The sequence below is a fragment of the Bombina bombina genome, chromosome 5 (genome assembly GCF_027579735.1).
Source record: "Bombina bombina isolate aBomBom1 chromosome 5, aBomBom1.pri, whole genome shotgun sequence".
Taxonomy (NCBI): Eukaryota; Metazoa; Chordata; class Amphibia; order Anura; family Bombinatoridae; genus Bombina; species Bombina bombina.
The window spans coordinates 968,326,033-968,351,499 of record NC_069503.1 but is presented as its reverse complement, the minus strand read 5'-3'; the positions used below and the strand labels follow the sequence as shown (position 1 = coordinate 968,351,499).

Here is a 25,467-nt window from a genome sequence, read left to right as displayed (position 1 = left end):
GTAATGAAAACATACTTACCTGAAGACACCCATCCACATATAGCAGATAGCCAAACCAGTACTGAAACAGTTATCAGTAGAGGTAATGGAATATGAGAGTATATCGTCGATCTGAAAAGGGAGGTAGGAGATGAATCTCTACGACAGATAACAGAGAACCTATGAAATAGATCCCTGTGAGGAAAACCATTGCATTCAATAGGTGATACTCCCTTCACATCCCTCTGACAGTCACTGTACTCTGAGAGGAAACAGGCTTCAAAAAAGCTGAGAAGCGTATATCAACATAGAAATCTTGGCACAAACTTACTTCACCACCTCCATAGGAGGCAAAGTTTGTAAAACTGAATTGTGGGTGTGGTGAGAGGGTGTATTTATAGGCATTTTGAGGTTTGGGAAACTTTGCCCCTCCTGGTAGGATTGTATATCCCATACGTCACTAGCTCATGGACTCTTGCCAATTACATGAAAAAAATTAATATTTTCATGTCTGGTTAGCGCACTTGAGAATATGTTATTGGGTTTGCGTGCGATTAGGGTGTTAGGTTTCTTCAAATTTTTTCGCTCTATTGACTTCTATGGGGGAATACATTAAAGGGACACTGAAGCCAAATTTTTTCTTTCGTGATTCATATAGAGTATGCAATTTTAAGTAACTTTCTAATTTACTCCTGTTGTAAATTTTTCTTCGTTCTCTTGCTATCTTTATTTGAAAAAGAAGGTATCTACGCTAAGGAGCCAGCCAATTGTTGGTTGAGAACCATGGACAGCACTAGTTTATTGGTGCTGTCCAGTCAGCAAGGACAACCCAGGTTGTTCACCAAAAATGGGCCGGCATTCTAAACTTACATTCTTGCTTTTCAAATAAAGATACCAAGAGAATAAAGAAAATTTGGTAGGAGTAAATTAGAAAGTTGCTTAAAATTGCATGCTCTATCTGAATCATGAAAGAAAAAATTTGGGTTCAGTGTCCCTTAAACGCCATCGCGATATTCAAAGTTCAACTTTTTGTGCACATCGGGTTAGCGTGTGAGCAAAAACTTTTTACTTTCAACTTGTAATACAAGCGCAATTTTAGCTAGTTATCGTGTGAGCTGGAGCGTTAAAGTGATTGGACCAAATAAAGGGGACTTTCAGTCATGAAGTATAAAATACTTCATTCTGAAAGCTCCTTTATTTGTTTGAAGCGTTCGTCCCACTGAGCTGCTAAGGCAGCCCACGGCAGAACGCTGTTTGACTGATAGGTGACGTTTCCACCTCTTAGCCAATAGCCGTGCGGGAAATCCGGCTTGGCAGCGCAATATACTATCACTTTAAATACCGCTCCACTTGTAATCTGGCCGATAGTGTTTTAGTGCAAAGTTTAAGCCAACATCCTTCTTCCAAAACACAACCTTTAATGTAGAAATAGTATATTAGGGACACAATCAAATACTTGTATTCACCAAGAAAGAAGTTGGTAAGATATGTGTAAAGGTAATTTCACCTACCTTATATTTTTCAGTTGTGCCAAAGATAAAGATGGAGTTTATTTTAATTGTTCCTATTTAAATGTTACTTGCTCATCTAATTCTCTTATGTCTGCAGCTTGGCACTTTTGACATCTGCACCTGACTCAATTAATATACATGTTTAAGTATTGTTCAAACAATATTAGAATTTTTTTTTATTTTTTTATTCTAAGATTGTTTTAATCCATCTCACCAGGGTCAAATAAGTTGCCTTTTAGTGAATATGTAGAGGTCATCTTGTTAAGAATGCTACTTAAATTCATACTTCACCAAAATGTTTTTCACTATTAAAATAGTCCTATGTTACTGTTGCAAATTGCTTTTATATTTTCAAATCACTTTTCAGAAAGAAAACCGCATTAATCAATGGTATTTGTCTTTTTTTTTCTAGAGAGCCATTGAGCTGAACCCAAAAGATGCAACTGCCATTCATCTGATTGGTTTGTGGTATGTGTTATTTTGCACTGATTGGTTTGTGGTATGTGTTATTTTGCACTGATGGGTTTGTGGTATGTGTTATTTTGCACTGATTGGTTTGTGGTATGTGTTATTTTGCACTGATGGGTTTGTGGTATGTGTTATTTTGCACTGATGGGTTTGTGGTATGTGTTATTTTGCAATGATTGTTTTGTGGTATGTGTTATTTTGCACTGATTGGTTTGTGGTATGTGTTATTTTGCACTGATTGGTTTGTGGTATGTGTTATTTTGCACTGATTGGTTTGTGGTATGTGTTATTTTGCACTGATGGGTTTGTGGTATGTGTTATTTTGCACTGATTGGTTTGTGGTATGTGTTATTTTGCACTGATGGGTATGTGGTATGTGTTATTTTGCACTGATGGGTTTGTGGTATGTGTTATTTTGCAATGATTGTTTTGTGGTATGTGTTATTTTGCACTGATTGGTTTATGGTATGTGTTATTTTGCACTGATTGGTTTGTGGTATGTGTTATTTTGCACTGATTGGTTTGTGGTATGTGTTATTTTGCACTGATGGGTTTGTGGTATGTGTTATTTTGCACTGATTGGTTTGTGGTATGTGTTATTTTGCACTGATGGGTTTGTGGTATGTGTTATTTTGCACTGATGGGTTTGTGGTATGTGGTATTTTGCACTGATGGGTTTGTGGTATGTGTTATTTTGCAATGATTGTTTTGTGGTATGTGTTATTTTGCACTGATTGGTTTGTGGTATGTGTTATTTTGCACTGATGGGTTTGTGGTATGTGTTATTTTGCACTGATTGGTTTGTGGTATGTGTTATTTTGCACTGATGGGTTTGTGGTATGTGTTATTTTGCACTGATGGGTTTGTGGAATGTGTTATTTTGCAATGATTGTTTTGTGGTATGTGTTATTTTGCACTGATTGGTTTGTGGTTTGTGTTATTTTGCACTGATTGGTTTGTGGAATGTGTTATTTTTTGCACTGACTGGTTTGTGGTATGTGTTATTTTGCACTGATGGGTTTGTGGTATGTGTTATTTTGCACTGATGGGTTTGTGGTATGTGTTATTTTGCACTGATTGGTTTGTGGTATGTGTTATTTTGCACTGATTGGTTTGTGGTATGTGTTATTTTGCACTGATTGGTCTGTGGTATGTGTTATTTTGCACTGATTGGTCTGTGGTATGTGTTATTTTGCACTGATTGGTCTGTGGTATGTGTTATTTTGCACTGTCTAAATATTTCCCTGAACACAAGTTTGCTATATGACATTCTAGAAAAATAATAATAAAAAAAAGATTTTCAGATAATTTTATTATTAAACAAATGCTTGTTTCTTACTATGTCCCCAAAGTTGTAAGCATTGTCACAATAGCGCTTTGTCATAAAGGTATCCGCTTCGGGATTGAGATTGCCAGTAAAAGTTACAAAGGGCTGAAAGCAGTGTTTGAAGGCAGTCTTGCCAAGAGGCGTTTTATTATACTTCACTGTAAAGGTGATGCTTCTCTGACACTGGCGGAATTTTAAAAGCAGTATTGCCCCCTGCAGTGAAGGCATAATGCCAAGGATACCTTTACACATTGAATGGCAATACAATTACGGAAACTCAACCTCTTGTTACAAAACATTAATGAAACTTGTACATGTATGAGAAGCCTATAGCAGCTGGAGGATTGTGGGTATTGTGTAGGTGTATATAGTTTGTTATATGCATTTATTCTGTTGTAAAGTACTATATTATGTATTCAAAGTAATTCATTTAAAAAACTTGTTTTTATCTTTTTTGCGCGAGACACGATATTAAAATCACATAGGATACATTAGCCGCTGCATTTTCATTTCACAAAAGTGTGTTTTTTTAAATGTTACAATAATAACAGGTTTGTTATTATGTGGCTGCAGTTTTTTAAAGAAACCCGTTAAGTATTTAGTTACTTTGATACATTTCTGTTACAATCACACTATACCAATTTTTTTTCTCCTGTTAAGTGTAGTCAGTCCACGGGTCATCCATTACTTATGGGATATTAACTCCTCCCTAACAGGAAGTGCAAGAGGATCACCCAAGCAGAGCTGCTATATAGCTCCTCCCCTCTACGTCATACCCAGTCATTCTCTTGCACCTAACTAATAGATAGGATGTGTGAGAGGACTGTGGTTATTAAAATTAGTTTTTTATTTCTTCAATCAAAAGTTTGTTATTTTAAACAGCACCGGAGTGTGTTGTTTTTTCTCAGGCAGCATTAGAAGAAGAATCTACCTGAGTTTGTGTATGACGTAACTAAGATCCATTTGCTGTTCTCGGCCATTCTGAGGAGCGAGGTAACTTCAGAACAGGGGACAGCGGGCAGGGTTCACCTGCAAGGAGGTATGTTGCAGTATATTATTTTCTAAGGAATGGAATTGACTGAGAAAATACTGCTAATACCGGTGTAATGTAAGTACAGCCTTAAATGCAGTAGTAGTAACTGGTATCAGGCTGATATGTGTGTATGCTTGCACTGAAGTATTTCTGGGGAATGGCACTTCACTAAGAAAATACTGTATATATATATATAACTTATAGCCTCTCTGCAGTGAAAGCGACTAGCAACAGGCTTTTTATTAACATCTCATATATTTATATTTAAAACGTTTACTGGCATGTTAATCGTTTTTTCTATGAGGTACTTGGTGAAAATTTTATTTGGGCTTTATTTTCCACATGGCTGTCGTTTGTTTTGAATAAAATCAGTTTACTGAGCTTCCCCACTGTTGTAGTTTGAGTGGGAGGGGCCTATTTTGGCGCTTTTACTGCGCAGTAAAAATTCAGTCACAAGTCTTCCTGTTCTCCCTGCATGATCCAGGACGTCTCTACAGAGCTCAGGGGTCTCCAAAACTAGTTTTGAGGGAGGTAATCACTCACAGCAGACCTGTGAGACTGTGCTTTGACTGTGATAAAAACGTATATATTTTATTGTTATCCGTTTTTTGGTATTAAGGGGTTAATCATTCATTTGCTAGTGGGTGCAATCCTTTGCTAAATTAATAAATTTAATGTGAAAATTTGGTTTCTATAACTAATCCGGTTCATGTTATTTCAACTGTGACAGTTTTTTTGTGTGCTTCTTAAAGGCACAGTAACGTTTTTTATATTGCTTGTAAATTATTTGAAAAGTATTTCCAAGCTTGCTGGTTTAATTGCTAGTTTGTTTAAACATGTCTGACACAGAGGAATCTCTTTGTGCAATATGTTCAAAGGCCAATGTGGAGCCCAATAGAAATTTGTGTACTAATTGCATTGATGCTACTTTAAGTAAAAGCCAATCTGTACATGTAAAGAAAATTTCACCAGACAACGAGGGGGAAGTTATGCCGACTAACTCTCCTCACGTGTCAGTACCTGCATCTCCCGCTCAGGAGGTGCGTGATATTGTGACGCCAAGTACATCAGGGCGGCCATTACAAATCACCTTGCAAGACATGGCTAATGTTATGACTGAAGTTTTATCTAAATTGCCAGAACTTAGGGGTAAACGCGACCACTCTGGAGTGAGAACAGAGTGCGCTGAAAATACTAGGGCCATGTCTGATACTGCGTCACAATTTGCAGAACATGAAGACGGAGAGCTTCATTCTGTGGGTGACGGATCTGATCCAAATAAACTGGATTCAGACATTTCAAATTTTAAATTTAAGCTTGAGAACCTCCGTGTGTTACTAGATGAGGTATTAGCGGCTTTGAATGATTGTAACACGGTTGCAATCCCAGAGAAAATATGTAGGCTGGATAAATATTTTGCGGTACCGACGTGTACTGACGTTTTTCCTATACCTAAAAGGCTTACAGAAATTGTTAACAAGGAGTGGGATAGACCCGGTGTGCCCTTCTCACCCCCTCCTATATTTAGAAAAATGTTTCCAATAGACGCCACCACACGGGACTTATGGCAGACGGTCCCTAAGGTGGAGGGAGCAGTTTCTACTTTAGCTAAGCGTACCACTATCCCGGTGGAGGATAGCTGTGCTTTTTCAGATCCAATGGATAAAAAGTTAGAGGGTTACCTTAAGAAAATGTTTGTTCAACAAGGTTTTATATTGCAACCCCTTGCATGCATTGCACCTGTCACGGCTGCGGCGGCATTCTGGTTTGAGTCTCTGGAAGAGACCATTTGCTCAGCTACATTGGATGAGATTACAGACAAGCTTAGAGTCCTTAAGCTAGCTAATTCATTTATTTCTGATGCCGTGGTACATTTAACTAAACTTACGGCTAAGAACTCCGGATTCGCCATTCAGGCGCGCAGAGCGCTGTGGCTTAAATCCTGGTCAGCTGATGTGACTTCTAAATCTAAATTGCTTAACATACCTTTCAAGGGGCAGACCTTATTCGGGCCCGGTTTGAAAGATATTATCGCTGACATTACTGGAGGTAAGGGACATGCCCTACCTCAAGACAGAGCCAAACCAAGGGCTAGACATTCTAATTTTCGTGCCTTTCGCAACTTCAAGGCAGGAGCAGCATCAACTTCCTCCGCTCCAAAACAGGAAGGAACTGTTGCTCGCTACAGACAGGGCTGGAAACCTAACCAGACCTGGAACAAGGGCAAGCAGGCCAGAAAACCTGCTGCTGCCCCTAAGACAGCATGAAGTGAGGGCCCCCGATCCGGAAACGGATCTAGTGGGGGGCAGACTTTCTCTCTTCGCCCAGGCTTGGGCAAGAGATGTCCAGGATCCCTGGGCGTTAGAGATCATATCTCAGGGATATCTTCTGGACTTCAAAGCTTCTCCTCCAAAAGGGAGATTTCATCTTTCAAGGTTGTCAACAAACCAGATAAAGAAAGAGGCGTTTCTACGCTGTGTACAAGATCTTTTACTAATGGGAGTGATCCAACCGGTTCCGCGGTCAGAACACGGACAAGGGTTTTACTCAAATCTGTTTGTGGTTCCCAAGAAAGAAGGAACCTTCAGACCAATCTTGGACTTAAAGATCCTAAACAAATTCCTAAGAGTTCCATCGTTCAAAATGGAAACTATTAGGACAATCTTACCCATGATCCAAAAGGGTCAGTACATGACCACAGTGGATTTAAAGGATGCGTACCTTCACATACCGATTCACAAGGATCATTACCGGTACCTAAGGTTTGCCTTTCTAGACAGGCATTACCAGTTTGTAGCTCTTCCCTTCGGGTTAGCTACTGCTCCAAGAATCTTCACAAAGGTTCTGGGTTCTCTTCTGGCGGTACTAAGACCGCGAGGAATATCGGTAGCTCCGTACCTAGACGACATTCTGATACAAGCATCAAGTTTCCAAGCTGCCAAGTCTCATACAGAGTTAGTACTGGCATTTCTAAGGTTACATGGGGGGAAGGTGAACGAAGGAAAGAGTTCGCTATTGCCACTCACAAGAGTTCCCTTCTTAGGGACTCTTATAGATTCGGTAGAAATGAAAATTTACCTGACAGAGGACAGGTTAACAAAACTCCTAAATGCTTGCCGTGTCCTTCATTCCATTCCACACCCGTCAGTGGCTCAATGCATGGAGGTAATCGGTTTAATGGTAGCGGCAATGGACATAGTTCCCTTTGCACACCTGCATCTCAGACCACTGCAGTTGTGCATGCTAAGTCAGTGGAATGGGGATTACTCAGATTTGTCCCCCATGCTGAATCTGGATCAAGAGACCAGAAATTCTCTTCTATGGTGTCTCTCTCGGCTACATCTGTCCAAGGGGATGCCCTTCAACAGACCAGATTGGACGATTGTAACAACAGACGCCAGCCTGCTAGGTTGGGGCGCTGTCTGGAATTCCCTGAAGTCTCAGGGATCATGGACTCAGGAGGAGAGTCTCCTTCCCATAAACATTCTGGAATTAAGAGCAGTTTTCAATGCCCTTCTAGCTTGGCCTCAGCTAGCATCTCTGAGGTTCATCAGGTTTCAGTCGGACAACATCACGACTGTGGCTTACATCAACCATCAAGGAGGGACAAGGAGTTCCCTAGCGATGATGGAAGTCTCAAAGATAATTCTCTGGGCAGAGTCTCACTCTTGCCACCTATCAGCGATCCACATCCCAGGCGTGGAGAACTGGGAGGCGGATTTCCTAAGTCGCCAGACTTTTCATCCGGGGGAGTGGGAACTTCATCCGGAGGTCTTTGCCCAAATACTTCGGCGTTGGGGCAAACCAGATATGGATCTCATGGCGTCTCGCCAGAACGCCAAGCTTCCTTGTTACGGGTCCAGGTCCAGGGACCCGGGAGCGGTTCTGATAGATGCTCTGACAGCACCTTGGAACTTCAAGATAGCTTATGTGTTTCCACCCTTCCCGATGCTTCCTCGATTGATTGCCAGGATCAAACAGGAGAGAGCATCAGTGATTTTAATAGCGCCTGCGTGGCCACGCAGGACCTGGTATGCAGATCTAGTGGACATGTCGTCCTGTCCTCCATGGTCTCTGCCTCTGAGACAGGACCTTCTAATTCAGGGTCCTTTCAAACATCAAAATCTAATTTCTCTGAAGCTGACTGCATGGAGATTGAACGCTTGATTCTATCAAAGCGTGGATTTTCTGAGTCAGTAATTGATACCTTAATACAGGCTAGGAAACCTGTTACCAGGAAAATTTACCATAAAATATGGCGTAAATACTTACATTGGTGCGAATCCAAGAGTTACTCATGGAGTAAGGTTAGGATTCCTAGGATATTGTCTTTTCTACAAGAAGGTTTAGAAAAGGGTTTATCTGCTAGTTCTTTAAAGGGACAGATCTCAGCTCTGTCAATCCTTTTGCACAAACGTTTGTCAGAAGTTCCAGACGTTCAGGCCTTTTGTCAGGCTTTGGCCAGGATTAAGCCTGTGTTTAAGACTGTTGCTCCACCGTGGAGCTTAAACTTAGTTCTTAACGTTTTGCAGGGTGTTCCGTTTGAACCCCTTCATTCCATTGATATCAAGCTGTTATCTTGGAAAGTTCTGTTTTTAATGGCTATTTCCTCGGCTCGAAGAGTCTCTGAGTTATCGGCCTTACATTGTGATTCTCCTTATCTGATTTTTCATTCAGACAAGGTAGTTCTGCGTACTAAACCTGGGTTCTTACCTAAGGTAGTCACTAACAAGAATATCAATCAAGAGATTGTTGTTCCTTCATTGTGTCCTAACCCTTCTTCGAAGAAGGAACGACTTCTACACAATCTGGACGTTGTCCGTGCCCTAAAATTTTATTTACAAGCAACTAAAGATTTTCGCCAAACTTCTTCCCTGTTTGTCGTTTATTCTGGTCAGAGGAGAGGTCAGAAAGCTTCTGCTACCTCTCTCTTTTTCTGGCTTCGTAGCATAATACGTTTAGCCTATGAGACTGCTGGACAGCAGCCTCCTGAAAGAATTACAGCTCATTCCACTAGAGCTGTGGCTTCCACGTGGGCCTCTGTTGAACAGATTTGCAAGGCTGCAACTTGGTCTTCTCTTCATACTTTTTCCAAATTTTACAAATTTGACACTTTTGCTTCTTCTGAGGCTGTTTTTGGGAGAAAGGTTCTTCAGGCAGTGGTTCCTTCCGTGTAAAGATCCTGCCTGTCCCTCCCGTCATCCGTGTACTTTTAGCTTTGGTATTGGTATCCCATAAGTAATGGATGACCCGTGGACTGACTACACTTAACAGGAGAAAACATAATTTATGCTTACCTGATAAATTCCTTTCTCCTGTAGTGTAGTCAGTCCACGGCCCACCCTGTTTTTTATGGCAGGTCTAAAATTTTAAATTATACTCCAGTCACCACTGCACCCTATAGTTTCTCCTTTCTCGTTTGGTTTTCGGTCGAATGACTGGGTATGACGTAGAGGGGAGGAGCTATATAGCAGCTCTGCTTGGGTGATCCTCTTGCACTTCCTGTTAGGGAGGAGTTAATATCCCATAAGTAATGGATGACCCGTGGACTGACTACACTACAGGAAAAAAGGAATTTATCAGGTAAGCATAAATTATGTTTTTTTTTTTAATAGAACACATAGTGCGACTGAATAGTGAACTTATCATATTTTACAGGACAATGCATACATATAACACACCATATACACATGCACAATATACCCATAATCCCCCAGCTCCTATAGGTTTCTTACCAAAGTTTTTTTTTTCTTTATTAACAATTGTGATCCCATACATATCAAATATATAGGTGTTCCATGGTCATTCCATGGGAGTAATCAGTATTTTAGACATTGCCAGGAGTTTCTAATGTTGTAAACAATGTCTGTCATCTGCACTTTTTCACACATACCTGTCTCGCCATTAGCAATTATAAGAAATCTACTGAATGCACTGTAAAACTTAGTTTGCATATCCATCATTTGAACTGTTGCTAAAAAGAAGCCTTTTTTTACATTTATTTAACATTATATGTTATGTAAACACGCCCCTCCGCACTCACAAGATACACATTTACTGGTGATGTTGGTGCATTGTTGCATAAACAGCGATCACTATTGTTTCCTACAGAACGCACATTGCTATTTGCCTGTACAGCGAGGCTCAGCCCAGCTCAATTTTTTTATAACCTATCGCTCTGCAAATAGATTGCAAGACTGAAATAGGCATTTCTTGCATATCTTGTGATCCTTTTAACATCTGACCCTATGGGGCCCATTTATCAAGCTCTGAACGGAGCCTGAAGGGCCGTGTTTCTGGCGAGCGCCAGAAACACCAGTTATGAAGCAGTGGTCTAAAGACTGGAAATTGTTTAAAGGGACAGTCTACTCCAGAATTGTTATCGTTTAAAAAGATAGATAATCCCTTTAGTACCCATTCCTCAGTTGTGCATAACCAAGACGGTTATATTAATATACTTTTTACCTCTGTGATTACCTTGTATCTAAGCCTTTGAAGACTGCCCCCTTATTTCAGTTCTTTTGACAGACTTGCAATTTAGCCAATCAGTGCTTAATCCTAGGTTACTCCATGTGCATGAGCACAATGTTATCTATATGTCACATAATAACTAATGCCCTCTAGCTGTGAAAAAAACTATAAAATGCATTCAGATAAAAGGCGGCCTTAAAAGACTTAGAAGTTAGCATATGATCCTACCTAGGTTTAGCTTTCAACTAAGAATAACAAGAGAACAAAACACATTTGATGATAAAAGTAAATTGAAATGTTTAAAATTGCATGCCCTTGGGGGCGTGTCTGGGCAGCGATCACGCATGGTCGCAATATCTAAGACTGGAGACGAGAACATAATAATCCGCCGATTAATTATGGATTTTGGCAGCATCTATGTCATCCAACTACATATTCGGAAACCTTATCTCTCATATTCGGAAACCTTATCTCTCACTGAGGAGTTCAATATCAATATTTGCTGTGTGTATGACTGTCCAGCTTAGATCCGGACTGTTACGACTCTAGGCGGCGGCCTGTATATAGAGCTCCTAACAACCCGGGTAGTGCAGCCTCAGTATGGCTGTTTTTCAGGAGGAAGTCTACTTAACCATACAAAAGTGTCTAGAGGAGTTTGAGCAAAAAATGTTCGCAAAATTTGTCAGCCTCTCATGCCTTGCTAAGACTATGGTAACGCAGTGCAATACTCCTACAGGGGGAGTAGAGGGAGACGCCATATTACCAGTGCAGCAATCACCCCTGTCCTCATGTTCTGGACAATCAAACTTGGAGGATCAATCGGACCTTGCACTGTTGGAGTTCTGCGCAGGTCTCTACCTATTACGTGCTGACTCTGGGTGTGGGGATGCGGCTGGCCCTTCACTCTGGGAAGCCGAGTTTGTACACAGACAGGAGGTGACCCACATTGGAGATATTGTCCGAGAAGACTGCGTGGACCGGGAGAGCCAGCGGTTGAATGGGACACTGTACCCCACATGGCCTTGCGTGAGTGAGAAGATGCCGGTAGCGAATACTACCTATCTGGATGCTGCGGATTGCCTGCACATGCTACTGGTCTTGGATGAAGGAAAGGCACTGTCCTGCCTTGCTTGTTGGGGCCCGGTGCCACTGGAGACCACAACTAGATTAGCCGTGAGACCGGCTCACTGTTTTAATAACGCCCAAGCTGGGCAGACTACCTCTCAGCCCAAGGACGGTGATTACCCCTCAGTGAGCACTGAGGACCTTCCGATTCAATGTGAGGACATATCTACTAGAAGAACAGGAGTCGGTTAAACTGGTACACATTATGAGATGGGACAATACCCTTTCCCCTTATAACTATTAATGACTCTTTCCATATTTTTTATAAAAGCTTATTTACACTGCTTGTTGGACTCGTAGCTATATTTGTGTTAGCGAGCTTATTTTATAATTGATTATTTAGTCACTGGTAAGCTGCAGATCTCTATGTGATGGCGTTGTTGTAATATCTGATGACCAGATTTTAGGTATGCTTGTGAGAGACGAGAAGTATAAATAGAAAATTATTATTCTTAGTTGTATGTAGACTTGCTCTTTTATCTATGCCTCCCTACTGGTAACTACTAGCAGCGAGTGGTAACTGGATATGTTCAGTCTGATACATGGGACTCTTTGAATAAGTCGTATGTTCTGGAGGTTATGTACATTATTTTTATTGCTTTTTTTTTGTATGCCAGATAATTTAAAGTCATTATCCTCTATTTACAGTTTACTTAGGTTTAGAGGTTTTATATTGTCTTGAGCAGAAAGTTTCTGTTTCATGTGTATGTCTTATCTGTACGTATCAATTCTCTACCCCACCAGTGACACTATAATCCATTTGCCTTACTAGTTGAATTTGCCACATAGGTGTATCCATTATTTACCCAAGTCTAACAAGCCCAATATGGAGGTAGTCACATACGTATAAGCACTTAGATATGCTGTACCTATATACATTCTTGACGTCTCCTACCGCTCCAGCTTCACACAAAAAAAGTTGCCTATGTCTATCTTGCTTTTAAATAAATTACCTTTATATAGATTCCCCTAATACAGTGTAGACCTCCTCCGTTCAGGTATTATCACCTTCCCCTCACATTTCTTATGCCTTTTATGGATACAAGAGTTATCCTGTATATTCGGGGGAGACCAAAATACTTAAATCATCCTACTCTATATTTTGTACAGTATTTAGATGCTACCATTTAGTCACCTTACTGTATTCTACTACAATTTTACATAGCATTTAATTTGCTCACTAATATCCTAAGGCCCAAAAGTGGCCACATCAATAAGCCAACTCCCCTCCCTATTGTGTATATAGATTAAGACTTGAGGACCCAAGAGTGGCCCTATGTGTAATTTGGGGATCATACCCTATTACTTAAAAAATGAGGTTTCCTGGATGTTTGTCCAAATTTATTTAGAAGCTTCTCATGATATCTACTTGTATTTTAAAACTATGTTATAAGTTCATATGGACGTTTCATGTATGTATTTACTGTTCATAACCTCAATACAAATATTTTAAATAATAAAAAATTGCATGCCCTTTCTGAATCATGAAAGTTTAATTTTGACTAGAACAAATAGATAAAGTTATTGTCACATACCTAAATGCAGCAATTGTCTGTCCAGGAATAGACCCATAAGTGGAGTGTATATACACTGTTTACTCTCTGGACAAGGCCAGAGACATGACCACCAATTAAGGGATATCTAGAAGCCAGAGTCATCCGGGTCAACAACTTACAGTTAAGATAGGAATGAAATCAAGAGCAGGATAATAATCAGGAACAGGCTGAAGTCAATTACAATCCAGCAGAAATAGTACAATCAACAGTAATAAAATAAAAAGGCTGAGATCAAGCCAAGGTCCAAAACAGATCAAGCAGATAAAATTCCAGGCAAAAATCCATGCAAGTAAATGATTGTAGTAAAAAAATGGGTTATTCATCTCTGCACAGCTGCTGCCACCATGTTAGTGTTCAGTGACTAATAAAGTAAACAACTTATATCTTAAATAGAAAAAAAATTGATTTATTCAGAATGTTAAGAATTCAGATAGATGCAAAAAGTACCACACTCTTTTGTAGGTAAAAAAACTTCTGTATCTGCTATTTGACAGAGGATTGATAAATTGAATATAATTGCACATATTCTAAAACCCATAAAGGAGATTTACTAAGAGATTATATTCAATTTACAAGAGACATTTAGCAAGATTTCAAGTTATGCGCTAAACCGGGTGTGTAAATAACGCAAAAAAAATAGCGGTATCGCACTCTCCTTAGCGCTGCCAATACAATTTACTGAAAAATCTTTTGTTGTGTGATGTGGTGCGATAAGCTCAATACTGCACAAAACCCAAGGCCTGACTTGACTTGCTTGTGCTCCCCCATAGACATCAATGAAGAGAAAGTGTTAGAAAAAAACAAACACCTGCGATCGCGGAATGGCGATCGCTATAACGCAGTCCCCATTGATGTCTATGGGAAAAGAAAGTTATATAGAAATCTAACATCCTAACATAAAACCCTAGTCTAAATACCCCTAATCCGCCACCCCTAGACATCGCCGACACTAATTAAAGTTATTAACCCCATAAACCGCCGCCCTCTGACATCGCCTACACTAAATAAACATATTTACCTCTAAACCGCCGACCCCCCACATCGCCAACGCTAAAGTATTAACCTGTAAACCGCCGGCCCCTTACATCGCTACTACTAAAAACATAATTTATGCTTACCTGATAAATTTATTTCTCTTGTGATGTATCGAGTCCACGGATTCATCCTTACTTGTGGGATATTCTCCTCCCCTACAGGAAGTGGCAGAGAGAGCACCCACAGCAGAGCTGCCTATATAGCTCCCCCCTTATCTCCACCCCCCAGTCATTCGACCGAAGGCTAGGAAGAAAAAGGAGAAACTATAGGGTGCAGTGGTGACTGAAAGTTTAAAAATAAAAATATATATGCCTGTCTTAATTAACAGGGCGGGCCGTGGACTCAATACATCACAAGAGAAATAAATTTATCAGGTAAGCATAAATTATGTTTTCTCTTGTAATAGGTATCGAGTCCATGGATTCATCCTTACTTGTGGGATACCAATACCAAAGCTTTAGGACACGGATGAAGGGAGGGACAAGACAGGGACCTAAAACGGAAGGCACCACTGCTTGTAGAACCTTTCTCCCAAAAATAGCCTCCGAAGAAGCAAAAGCATCAAATTTGTAAAATTTGGAAAAAGTATGAAACGAAGACCAAGTCGCCGCATTACAAATCTGTTTAACAGAAGCCTCATTTTTAAAAGCCATGTGGAAGCCACAGCTCTAGTAGAATGAGCAGTAATTCTTTCAGGAGACTGTTGGCCAGCAGTCTCATAAGCCAAACGGATGATGCTTTTCAGCCAAAAGGAAAGAGAGGTAGCTGTAGCCTTCTGACCTCTCCGCTTACCAGAATAAACAACAAACAATGAAGATGTTTGACGGAAATCTTTAGTTGCTTGTAAGTAGAACTTTAAAGCACGAACCACATCAAGATTATGCAAAAGACGTTCCTTCTTTGAAGAAGGATTAGGACACAGTGAAGGAACAACAATCTCTTGATTGATATTCTTATAAGAAACAACCTTAGGTAGAAACCCAGGTTTGGTGGAATCACACTGTAAAGCATATAGCTCAGAAACTCTTCGAGCCGAAGAGATAGCTACTAAAAACAAAACTTTCCAAGATAGAAGCTTAATATCCATGAAATGCATAGGTTCAAACGGAACCCCTTGAAGAACTTTCCTTATAAGGAACTAGCTGATAATCCCTTCTCCAAACCTTCTTGGAGAAAAGACAATATTCTAGGAATCCTAATCTTACTCCACGAGTAACCTTTGGATTCACACCAATAAAGATATTTGAGCCAAATCTTATGATAGATCTTCCTGGTGACAGGCTTTCTAGCCTGAATCAGGGTATCAATGACCGACTCAGAGAAACCACGCTTTGATAGAATCAGGCGTTCAATCTCCAAGCAGTCAGGCGCAGAGAAATTAGATTTGGATGCGTGAACAGACCTTAGATTAGAAGGTCCTGCCTCATTGGCAGAGTCCATGGTAGAACCGAGGACATGTCTACTAGGTCTGCATACCAAGTCCTGCGTGGCCACGCAGGTGCTATCAGAATCACCAAAGCTCTCGCCTGACGTAGAAGGAGAGGAAATACATAGGGCAGATTGAAGGACCAAGGCACTGCTAGAGCATCTATCAGTGCCGCTTTGGGATCCCGGGACCTGGACCCGTAACGAGAAAGTTTGGCATTCTGACGGGACGCCATCAGATCCAATTCTGGTGTGCCCCATAGCTGAATCAGCTGGGCAAATACCTCCGGATGGAGTTCCCACTCCCCCAGATGAAAAGTCTAACGACTTAGGAAATCCGCCTCCCAGTTCTCTACTCCTGGGATGTGGATTGCTGAGAGATGGCAAGAGTGATCCTCTGCCCATCGGATTATTTTGGTTACCTCCATCATCGCTAGAGAACTCCTTGTTCCTCCTTGATGATTGATATAAGCTACAGTTGTGATGTTGTCCGACTGAAACCTGATGAATTTGGCCACAGCAAGCTGAGGCCACGCCTGAAGCGCATTGAATATTGCTCTTAGTTCTAGAATATTTATCGGGAGAAGAGATTCCTCCCGAGACCATAAGCCCTGTGCTTTCAGGGAGTTCCAGACTGCATCCCAGCCTAGAAGGCTGGTATCTGTCATTACAATGAGCCACTGAGCCACTCTGGCCTGCGGAAACACATTCCCTGAGACAGGTGGTCATGAGACAACCACCAGAGAAGAGAATCTCTGGTCTCCTGGTCCAGATACAGATGAGGAGACAAATCTGCATAATCCCCATTCCACTGTTTGAGCATGCATAGATGTAGTGGTCTGAGGTGTAGGCGGGCAAAAGGAACTATGTCCATTGCCGCTACCATGAGTCCGATTACCTTCATATACTGAGCCACTGATGGCCGAGGAATGGAATGAATAGCTCGGCAACTGGTTAAGAGCTTTGATTTTCTGACCCCCATCAGAAATATTTTCATTTCTACCGAGTCTATCAGAGTCCCTAGGAAGGAAACTCTTATAAGAGGGAAGACAGAACTTTTTTTTTTATGTTCACCTTCCACCCGTGAGATCTCAGAAAGGCCAACACAATGTCCGTGTGAGACTTGGATAGCTGGAAAGTTGACGCCTGAAATAAGATGTCGTCTAGATAAGGCGCCACTGCTATGCCCCGTGGTCATAGAACCGCCAGAAGGGACCCTAGCACCCTTGTGAAAATTCTGTGAATAGGGATGTGTAGATACGCATCCATTAAGTCCACGGTGGTCATATATTGACCCTCCTGGATCAGAGGTAGAATAGACCGAATAGTCTCCATCTTGAATGATGGAACTTTGAGGAACTTATTTAGAATGTTGAGATCCAAGATTGAACTGAAAGTTCCCTCTTTTTTGGAAACCACAAACAGGTTTGAGTAAAAACCTAGCCCCTGTTCCTCTTTTGGGACTGGGCGGATCACCCCCATGGTATGTAGGTCTTCTACACAGCGTAAGAACGCCTCTCTCTTTGTCTGTTTACAGACAATCGAGAAATGTGAAAAGTCCCCCTTTTAAGAGAGCCTTTGAATTCCAGAAAATATCCCTGGGACACAATTTCTAAAACCCAGGGATCGGGAACATCTCTTGCTCAAGCCTGAGCGAAGAGAGAGAGTCTGCCCCCTACTAGATCCGGTCCTGGATCGGGGGCTACCCCTTCATGCTGTCTTAGAGGCAGCTGCAGGCTTCTTGGCCTGTTTACCCAAGCCTGGTTAAGTCTCCAGACTGACTTGGATTGGGAAAAATTCCCCTCTTGCTTTGCAGCAGAGGAAGCTGAAGCTGGACCACTCTTGAAATTCCAAAAGGAACGAAAATTATTTTGTTTGGTCCTCATCTTATTTGATCTATCCTGAGGGAGGGCATGACCTTTCCCTCCAGTGATGTCTGAAATAATCTCTTTCAATTCAGGCCCGAATAGGGTCTTTCCTTTGAAAGGGATGTTCAAAAGTTTAGTTTTAGATGACACATCAGCAGACCATGATTTAAGCCATAATGCCTTCATGCTAAAATGGCAAAACCTGAATTCTTTGCCGCTAATTTAGCCAGTTGAAAAGCGGCATCTGTAATAAAAGAATTAGCCAATTTAAGGGCCTTAATTCTGTCCAAAATTTCTTCTAATGGAGTCTCCATCTGAAGAGCCTCTAACCAGAAAGCAGCTGCAGTAGTTGCAGGAACAATGCACGCAATAGGTTGAAGAAGAAAACCTTGATGAACAAAAAATTTCTTCAGGAGACCCTCTAATTTTTTATCTACAGGATCTTTGAAAGCACAACTGACTTCAATAGGTATAGTTGTACGCTTAGACAGAGTAGAAATAGCTCCCTCCACCTTAGGAACTGTCTGCAACGAGTCCCGCATGGTGTCAGATATGGGAAACATTTTCTTAAAAACAGGAGGGGGAATGAACGGAATACCTGGTCTATCCCACTCCTTAGCAATAATATTCACAATCCTCTTAGGGACTGGAAAAAAAACATCAGTGTAAACAGGAACCTCTAAGTATTTATCCATCTTACACAATTTCTCTGGGACTGCTATAGGGTCACAATCATCTAGAGCCGCTAATACCTCCCTGAGCAATAAGCGGAGGTGTTCAAGCTTAAATTTAAAGGCCGTCATATCAGAATATGAGGAAGCGTCTTTCCTGAATCAGAAATTTCTCCCTCAGATAACAAATCCCTCACCCCTACCTCAGAGCATTGTGAGGGCATATCAGATACGGCTACTAAAGCGTCAGACTGCTCAGCATTTTTCCTTAACCCAGAGCTGTCCTGCTTTCCTTGAAAACCAGGCAGTCAGGATAAAACCTCTGTGAGGGTTGTATTCATAACTGTGGCCATGTCTTGTAAAATAAATGAATTTGACGCACTAGAGGTACTTGGCGTCACTTGTGCGGGCGTTACTGGTTGTGACACTTGGGGAGAGCTAGATGCTAAACCCTCATTTACTTCTGACTGAGAATCATTTATTGCTCTATTTTTAAGTGCTAATATATGTTCTTTATAGTTTATAGACATATCAGTACAATTGGGACACATTCTAAGAGGGGGTTCCACAATGGCTTCTAAACATATTGAAAAAGGATTTTCCTTGGTGTCAGACATGTTAAACAGGCTAGTAATGTAACAAGCAAGCTTGGAAAACACTGTAATCAAAGTAAATAACACTTAGAAATAAAACGGTACTGTGCCTTTAAGAGAAAAAAAGTTGCACAAATTCTGCAAAACAGTGTAAAAAAGCAGTAAACATAACGAAATTTTTACAGTAGTATCATATAGCCTTAGTAACTTTGCACAGCTATGCAAATAAACAATTAACCCCTTAATGGCGAAACCGGATTGAAAAAACATCAAAACCAGTAAAAAAGACTTTCAGCATTTTGCCACAGTTCTGCTGTGGCTCCTACCTGCCCTTCAGAACAATTTGTGGGGAAAAAAACTTCTTTTACAGCCCTCAAACACGGCAGGAACCTCTGGAGAAGCAGTTAGAAGTCTCAGAGGAAAAGAAACTGCACAACTGAGGCGCGAAAATAGGCCCCTCCCACCTCACTCAATGTTTTGAGGCCTAACAAACAAACACTAGAGTGTCTCTAAATTAACCATGTGGGTTAGAAAACTCAAAAACAAGCCACAATGACCCCTTTAGTCCCTTCAAAAAAAGTTATAATTGCATCATTCACTGAATAAACAAAAACGTTTTTACCAGTGTCACCAGTAACTAATGAGTCCTTCATGCGAGCTGAAATTCCTATCCAAGTGTCTGAATACAGCTTACAAAAAACACTAAAATTACGAAAAATAAAAAAACACTAACATTACAAAAATAATAAACAAAATTATCCAAAATAATAAAAATTAAACATAAACTAATAGCCCTATAAAAACAAAAAAACCACCCCAAAATAAAAACACCCCCTAAACTAACAATAAACTACCACTAGCACTTAAAAGGGCCTTTTTTATATGGCTATAAGATTAGGTTTAATTTTTATTATTTTGGATAATTTAGTTTATTATTTTTTTTGTAATCTTAGTGTTTTTTTATTTTTCGTAATTTTAGTGTGTTTTGTTTTTTTGTAACTTAGTGTTTGTTTTTTTTCGTAGTGTTAGGATTTTTTAATATTTGTAATTTATGTTTTTTTATTTTTAGTTTATTTCATTTTTTTAAATAGTAATGTTAGGTTAATTTATAATTTAATCTTAGTTTTTTTAATTTCTCAGGTAAGTTTTTATTTATTTAAGGTAGTTATATTGTACTTTTAATTTTAAAGTTAAGGGGGGGGTTAGGTTTAGAGGTTAATAGTTTAATTTAGTGTTTTGCGATGTGGGGGGCCGGCAGTTTAGGGGTAATAGTTTTTATTTAGTATTATCAATGTGGTTTAGGGGTCAATAGATTTATTTCAGTACCCAGTAGCTTTACATTTAATTATGATTTCCAAATATCATTTATTTTGTGTTGCAGGTGTTACAGTTTTGCCGATTTGCCTTGGTATCAAACTAAAATTGCTTCAGCGTTGTTTGCAACACCACCATCATCCACGTTTGAGGAGGTAATTGTTTAGCTTTAAAGGAGCATGGAAGTCACAATTAAAGGGCCAGTAAACCTAGAAAATAATGTTATATAATTCTGCACTGAGTGCCATTACACTCAGTGCAGCTCGCACCTGCTCTGTCTGACAGCGGGAGCGAGCTACATTGAGTGTAATGGCTCGATCAGGCCGGGCTGTGACTAGACAGCTGCCCAGATGCGCTCAGAGGGAAAACCAGACCTGCTCAGTAGAGCACAGAAGGCGGGTCTGAAAACCCCTCTTTTTTAATAAAAATTCACAGGCAATATTCTGTTATATAAAGCTAGCACTAATATAATGTTATATAATTCTGCACTATGTGCAGAATTATATAACATTATTTTCTAGGTTTACTGGCCCTTTAAACTCTCTTTAGATTTAGATATACCATACTAGATGAGAATGAGTGCCAAGAAATGATACTGATATAAAGTTGTAATTTGTGCTGTGTTTTATTTTTAAAATACATAAATAGTACAGTGTGTGAGTCATGAACGTTTAATTTTGATGTACCTGTCTTTTTAATGTTTCTATTTTACTAAAACTGTGGTTATGAATCATTACTCAACAAGACCTTGTTGGACTTGGCCAAGTCATGGACATGACACTGAGGCTTTCAGTGTAAAGGAACACTGCCTGTGGGGGTGGTATATATTAAAGGGACAGTGAACACCTAGATTTTAATATATAGTTATGCGTGGTAAAAAAAACATTGAAATATGCTATCTTTATTTTGCCCTTTTGTAATTTAGCTCTCAAAACTGTGGCTTTTCTAATTTTTTAGGCTGGAAATGCACTCTGCTGACTTATCTAGGCTAACCCTGCTACACATCTTTCCCAAATTGGTTTCAACAAATAACAACTGCACAACAGTGCACTTTACACTAATATAATGACGGCGATTAGCCTTGTTCTCTGCGGACTCAAGTCTGGATTGGCTTCTTTAAATAAAGCAAATAGTGGATGCAATTTGTCTATTGGAAAAACAATTGTTGCAAACATGATTAATTTGATTTAGAATGTTTGCAGTTGGCTGATATGTTCTATAGCAAGAGGACAGGTTGTTTACTCTCCCATTAAAACATTAATCACCTTGAATGAGAGCAGGTTAGTTAAAGGGAAACTCAAGTCAAAATTAAACTTTGATAATTCAGATAGAGCATGCAATGTTAAACAACTTTTCAATTTATTTCCATTAACAAAATGTGCACAATCTTTTTATATTTATACTTTTTGAGAAAGAAGAATTTGCAGAATATATGTATATGCATTTGTGATTGGCTGATGGCTGTCACATGATACAGGAGGAGTGGAAATATACACAATTTTGAAATTTGTCAGAAAATAATCTACTTCTCATTTGAGGTTTAGTCTAAATGCTATAGCTTTATCTTTTTTATCATGCATTTGTTTATTATGCAAATCTACTTTATTTGCTGGCCCTTTAACCCTAGTTACTGAACAGCCAACTGTATCACCTGTGCAGTACTTTTATGAAAAGCTACCCTATAAATGGCTTGTGAGGACTGGATTCAAGAAATGATGTATATGACAGTATCTTCTGTATGTGTGTAGTATGTATCCTCTTTTAAAGGGACAGTATACACAAATTTTCATATAACTGCATATAATAGACACTTCTATAAAAAAGAATATGCACACATACTTATCTAAAAACTGCAGGATTAGGTTAATATAATCAATAGATGTAACATCTAAGTATTTCTTGCCCTATGAAAACTAAAACTGTTTTAAACTGTTCGCACACCGATGGAAAAAAAAAAGAAGCTAATTTTATTACAACATATTATGCCCTTTAGTAGAAAGTTTTGTAGAAAGTGAGAAGAATGTTTTTACAGCCAATTTTAGCACCAGAAAAATGTTGTATCCTCTCCAGCACTATAGCAAGTTTTAAAGGACAGTATACACCAATTTTCATATAACTGCATGTAATAAACACTACTATGAAGAATAATATGCACAGATACTGATATAAAATTTATTATAAAACCTTTTAAATACTTACTTAGAAACTCCCAGTTTAGAGCTGTTGATGAGGTTAGTCTGGGTCATCTAGCGAAAGGGGCTGGGAAACCAGGAAGAGCAGACCCCCCCCCCCCCTTCCCTGCATATGAAAAGACAGATTAGACAAACAGGAGCCAGCAGTAATCTGTAAACAAGCGTATACATCTGACACTTTGGGGCTTGGTTAGGAGTCTGAAAATCAGCACAATGTTTTAAAAAAAGAACCAAAACTATACATTGTTACAAAAACACTCCCAGATAGGCAATATAAATGGATCATATACAAAACATTTATGCAAAGAAAAATCTAGTGTACAATGTCCCTTTAATCTTTTATCCCATTTGTGGGAATGTGTGTGTGTGTATACAAATATGAGACTGGTTTTCAAGCCTGTCCTCAGGCCTCCCCAACAGGCCAGGTTTTCAGGATTACCTTGGAGGAGAGCAGGTAAAATAACCATGTTTACTAATCAGCTGATTGTTTCACCTGTGCTCCAATTCAGAAATCCACAAAATGTGGCCTGTTAGGGAGGTCTGAGGACAGGTTTGAAAACCAGTGAAATATGGGGATATGGATATATCAGGATCTCTCTTGCTATTTAAAAAAAAACCACTTTCAATAACCACTTATGTTTTTCTTTTTAGGCTCTAATATACTTCGAGATGGCTGAAGAAGGTAATTAATACAAATAACACACGTTCGTTTTTTTTATTTTTTTTAAAATGATTTTTATTGAGGTAGTAAGAACATACAAAATCAGATAATAATCATGGCAAGACGCCTATAGACATACAGCCAGACTCATACATCTAATACATAGGCATGTCTGAGAAACCTTAAACAACAATAAATCCTCATTGGAGGAATATGTACAAAGCCATGAGTGGTGCCTCATTTTATGTATAAACATGTTAACTTGGACAAATCAAAAATATCTTAATAAATGTGAATTCTGAGACCTAGTTTTCGTAGAAGGACTCTGAGCAGGAAAAGGTAGGTCCTTGTGTCAGCCATATTTAGTCAGTCCAGGATTTAACCCAACTGCTAGCGTGAAAATTAAAACACACGCTGGCACACTGAGAAATATCCAGGATGTGACCCACTCAGGAAACAAAATAAGCAGGTTATCAGCAAACAAATGATAATGTTCCTTTTTTGCAGGTTTGCAATAAACAAAGATAATGTCCCTTTAAGCAGGTTGTCAATAAACAAAATATAATGTTCCTTTTTTAGCAGGATTAAAGCAAACAAAGATAATGTCCCTTTAAGCAGGTTGTCAGCAAACAAATGATAATGTCCTCTTTTTAGCAGGATTAAAGCAAACAAAGATAGTGTCCCTTTAAGCAGGTTGTCAGCAAACAAATGATAATGTCCTTTTTTTAGCAGGACTAAAGCAAACAAAGATAATGTCCCTTTAAGCAGGTTGTCAGCAAACAAATGATAATGTTCCTCTTTAGCAGGATTAAAGCAAACAAAGATAATGTCCCTTTAAGCAGGTTGTCAGCAAACAAATTATAATGTCCTTTTTTTAGCAGGATTAAAGCAAACAAAGATAATGTCCCTTTAAGCAGGTTGTCAGCAAACAAATGATAATGTTTCTCTTTAGCAGGATTAAAGCAAGCAATGATAATGTCCCTTTAAGCAGGTTGTCAGCAAACAAATGATAATGTCCTTTTTTTAGCAGGATTAAAGCAAACAAAGATAATGTCCCTTTAAGCAGGTTGTCAGCAAACAAATGATAATGTTTCTCTTTAGCAGGATTAAAGCAAACAAAGTCTGGTAGGCAAGAGGTTAAACTTTAAGTAACAGATATTGCAGGACTTCAGACAGGCAAGGGACAAGTATATCCAAAACGGCATTGAGGTTCAGACAAAGCTGTCAGGAAAGTTAGGGTCAGGAACAGAAAATAAGTACTCACTTTGACAAGGTCCGGCAAAAGAGAACAAACGGGCCCTGAGTAAATCTCCCGCCGAGATTTAAAGGCTGAGAGAGGGCTGTTACGTCAGAGGGAGTGTTTGAGAATGCGTCACGTTGCTAGGCAACGTGAAGTAAGAACACAGAAGAGATCCGGGAGCCTCGGCGAGACGGCGATGAACGGAGGGAATCATGACAGCATCCCCCCTCAAGGACCCCTCCGGGGGACAGGACCAGGCTTAGTAGGGTGAAACTTGTGAAAGGCCTTAACTAAGGCAGGGGCATTTACCTGCCGGGCAGGTTCCCAGGATCGTTCCATAACAGGATAACCTTTCCAATGAATGAGATAATACAGTCTCTTGCCACGAAGTTTGGAATCCAGAATGTGACTGACCTCAAATTCAGGTCGTCCATGAATCAAAAGAGGTGGAGGTTTGAGCATAGGTTTAGAATACCTATTAGATAACATAGGTTTTAGAAGAGATACGTGGAATACAGGATGGGCTTTGAGAGTCTTGGGCAGAGCAATTCGGTAAGCAGTAGGACATACTTGACCCAGTATCCGGAAAGGACCCACATATCGTGGTCCCAATTTGGTGGAAGGCTGCTTGAGGCGAAGATGACGTGAAGAAATCCAAACCTTATCGCCAGGCCGATATTTGGGAGCCCTCCTTCGATGAAGATCAGAATAGAACTTATAACGTTCAGAAGCCTTAGAAAGAAGAAGACGTATCCTCCTCCAATGACGAGTTAACCTCCTGGCAGATAGATCAGAAGCAGGATTTTCTGTGGAAGAAGTGTGTAGAGGAAACGTTCTGGGTTGAAATCCATAGGCCGCATGAAAAGGAGAGGTTTGAAGAGAGGAGTTGTAACGTGCGTTATGATCCACATAATGCCTTAAATACGTTTCAAGGCACTGGTTAACCCTTTCGGTTTGGCCATTAGACTCTGGATGATGTGAAGTAGATAAAGAGATCG

General features: G+C 39.8%; 1 protein-coding gene across 2 annotated transcripts in view; it reads left to right on the top strand.

The window, feature by feature from the left end:
* Positions 1-25,467, top strand: part of RMDN1 (regulator of microtubule dynamics 1) — a 151,606-nt gene that overhangs the window by 93,368 nt on the left and 32,771 nt on the right. For both annotated transcript variants that reach the window (XM_053715175.1, XM_053715176.1), the window contains exons 6-8: positions 1,903-1,958; positions 20,444-20,531; positions 23,220-23,250. In XM_053715175.1, the coding sequence (XP_053571150.1) occupies positions 1,903-1,958; positions 20,444-20,531; positions 23,220-23,250 (175 nt within the window). The remainder of the gene's footprint in view (positions 1-1,902; positions 1,959-20,443; positions 20,532-23,219; positions 23,251-25,467) is intronic.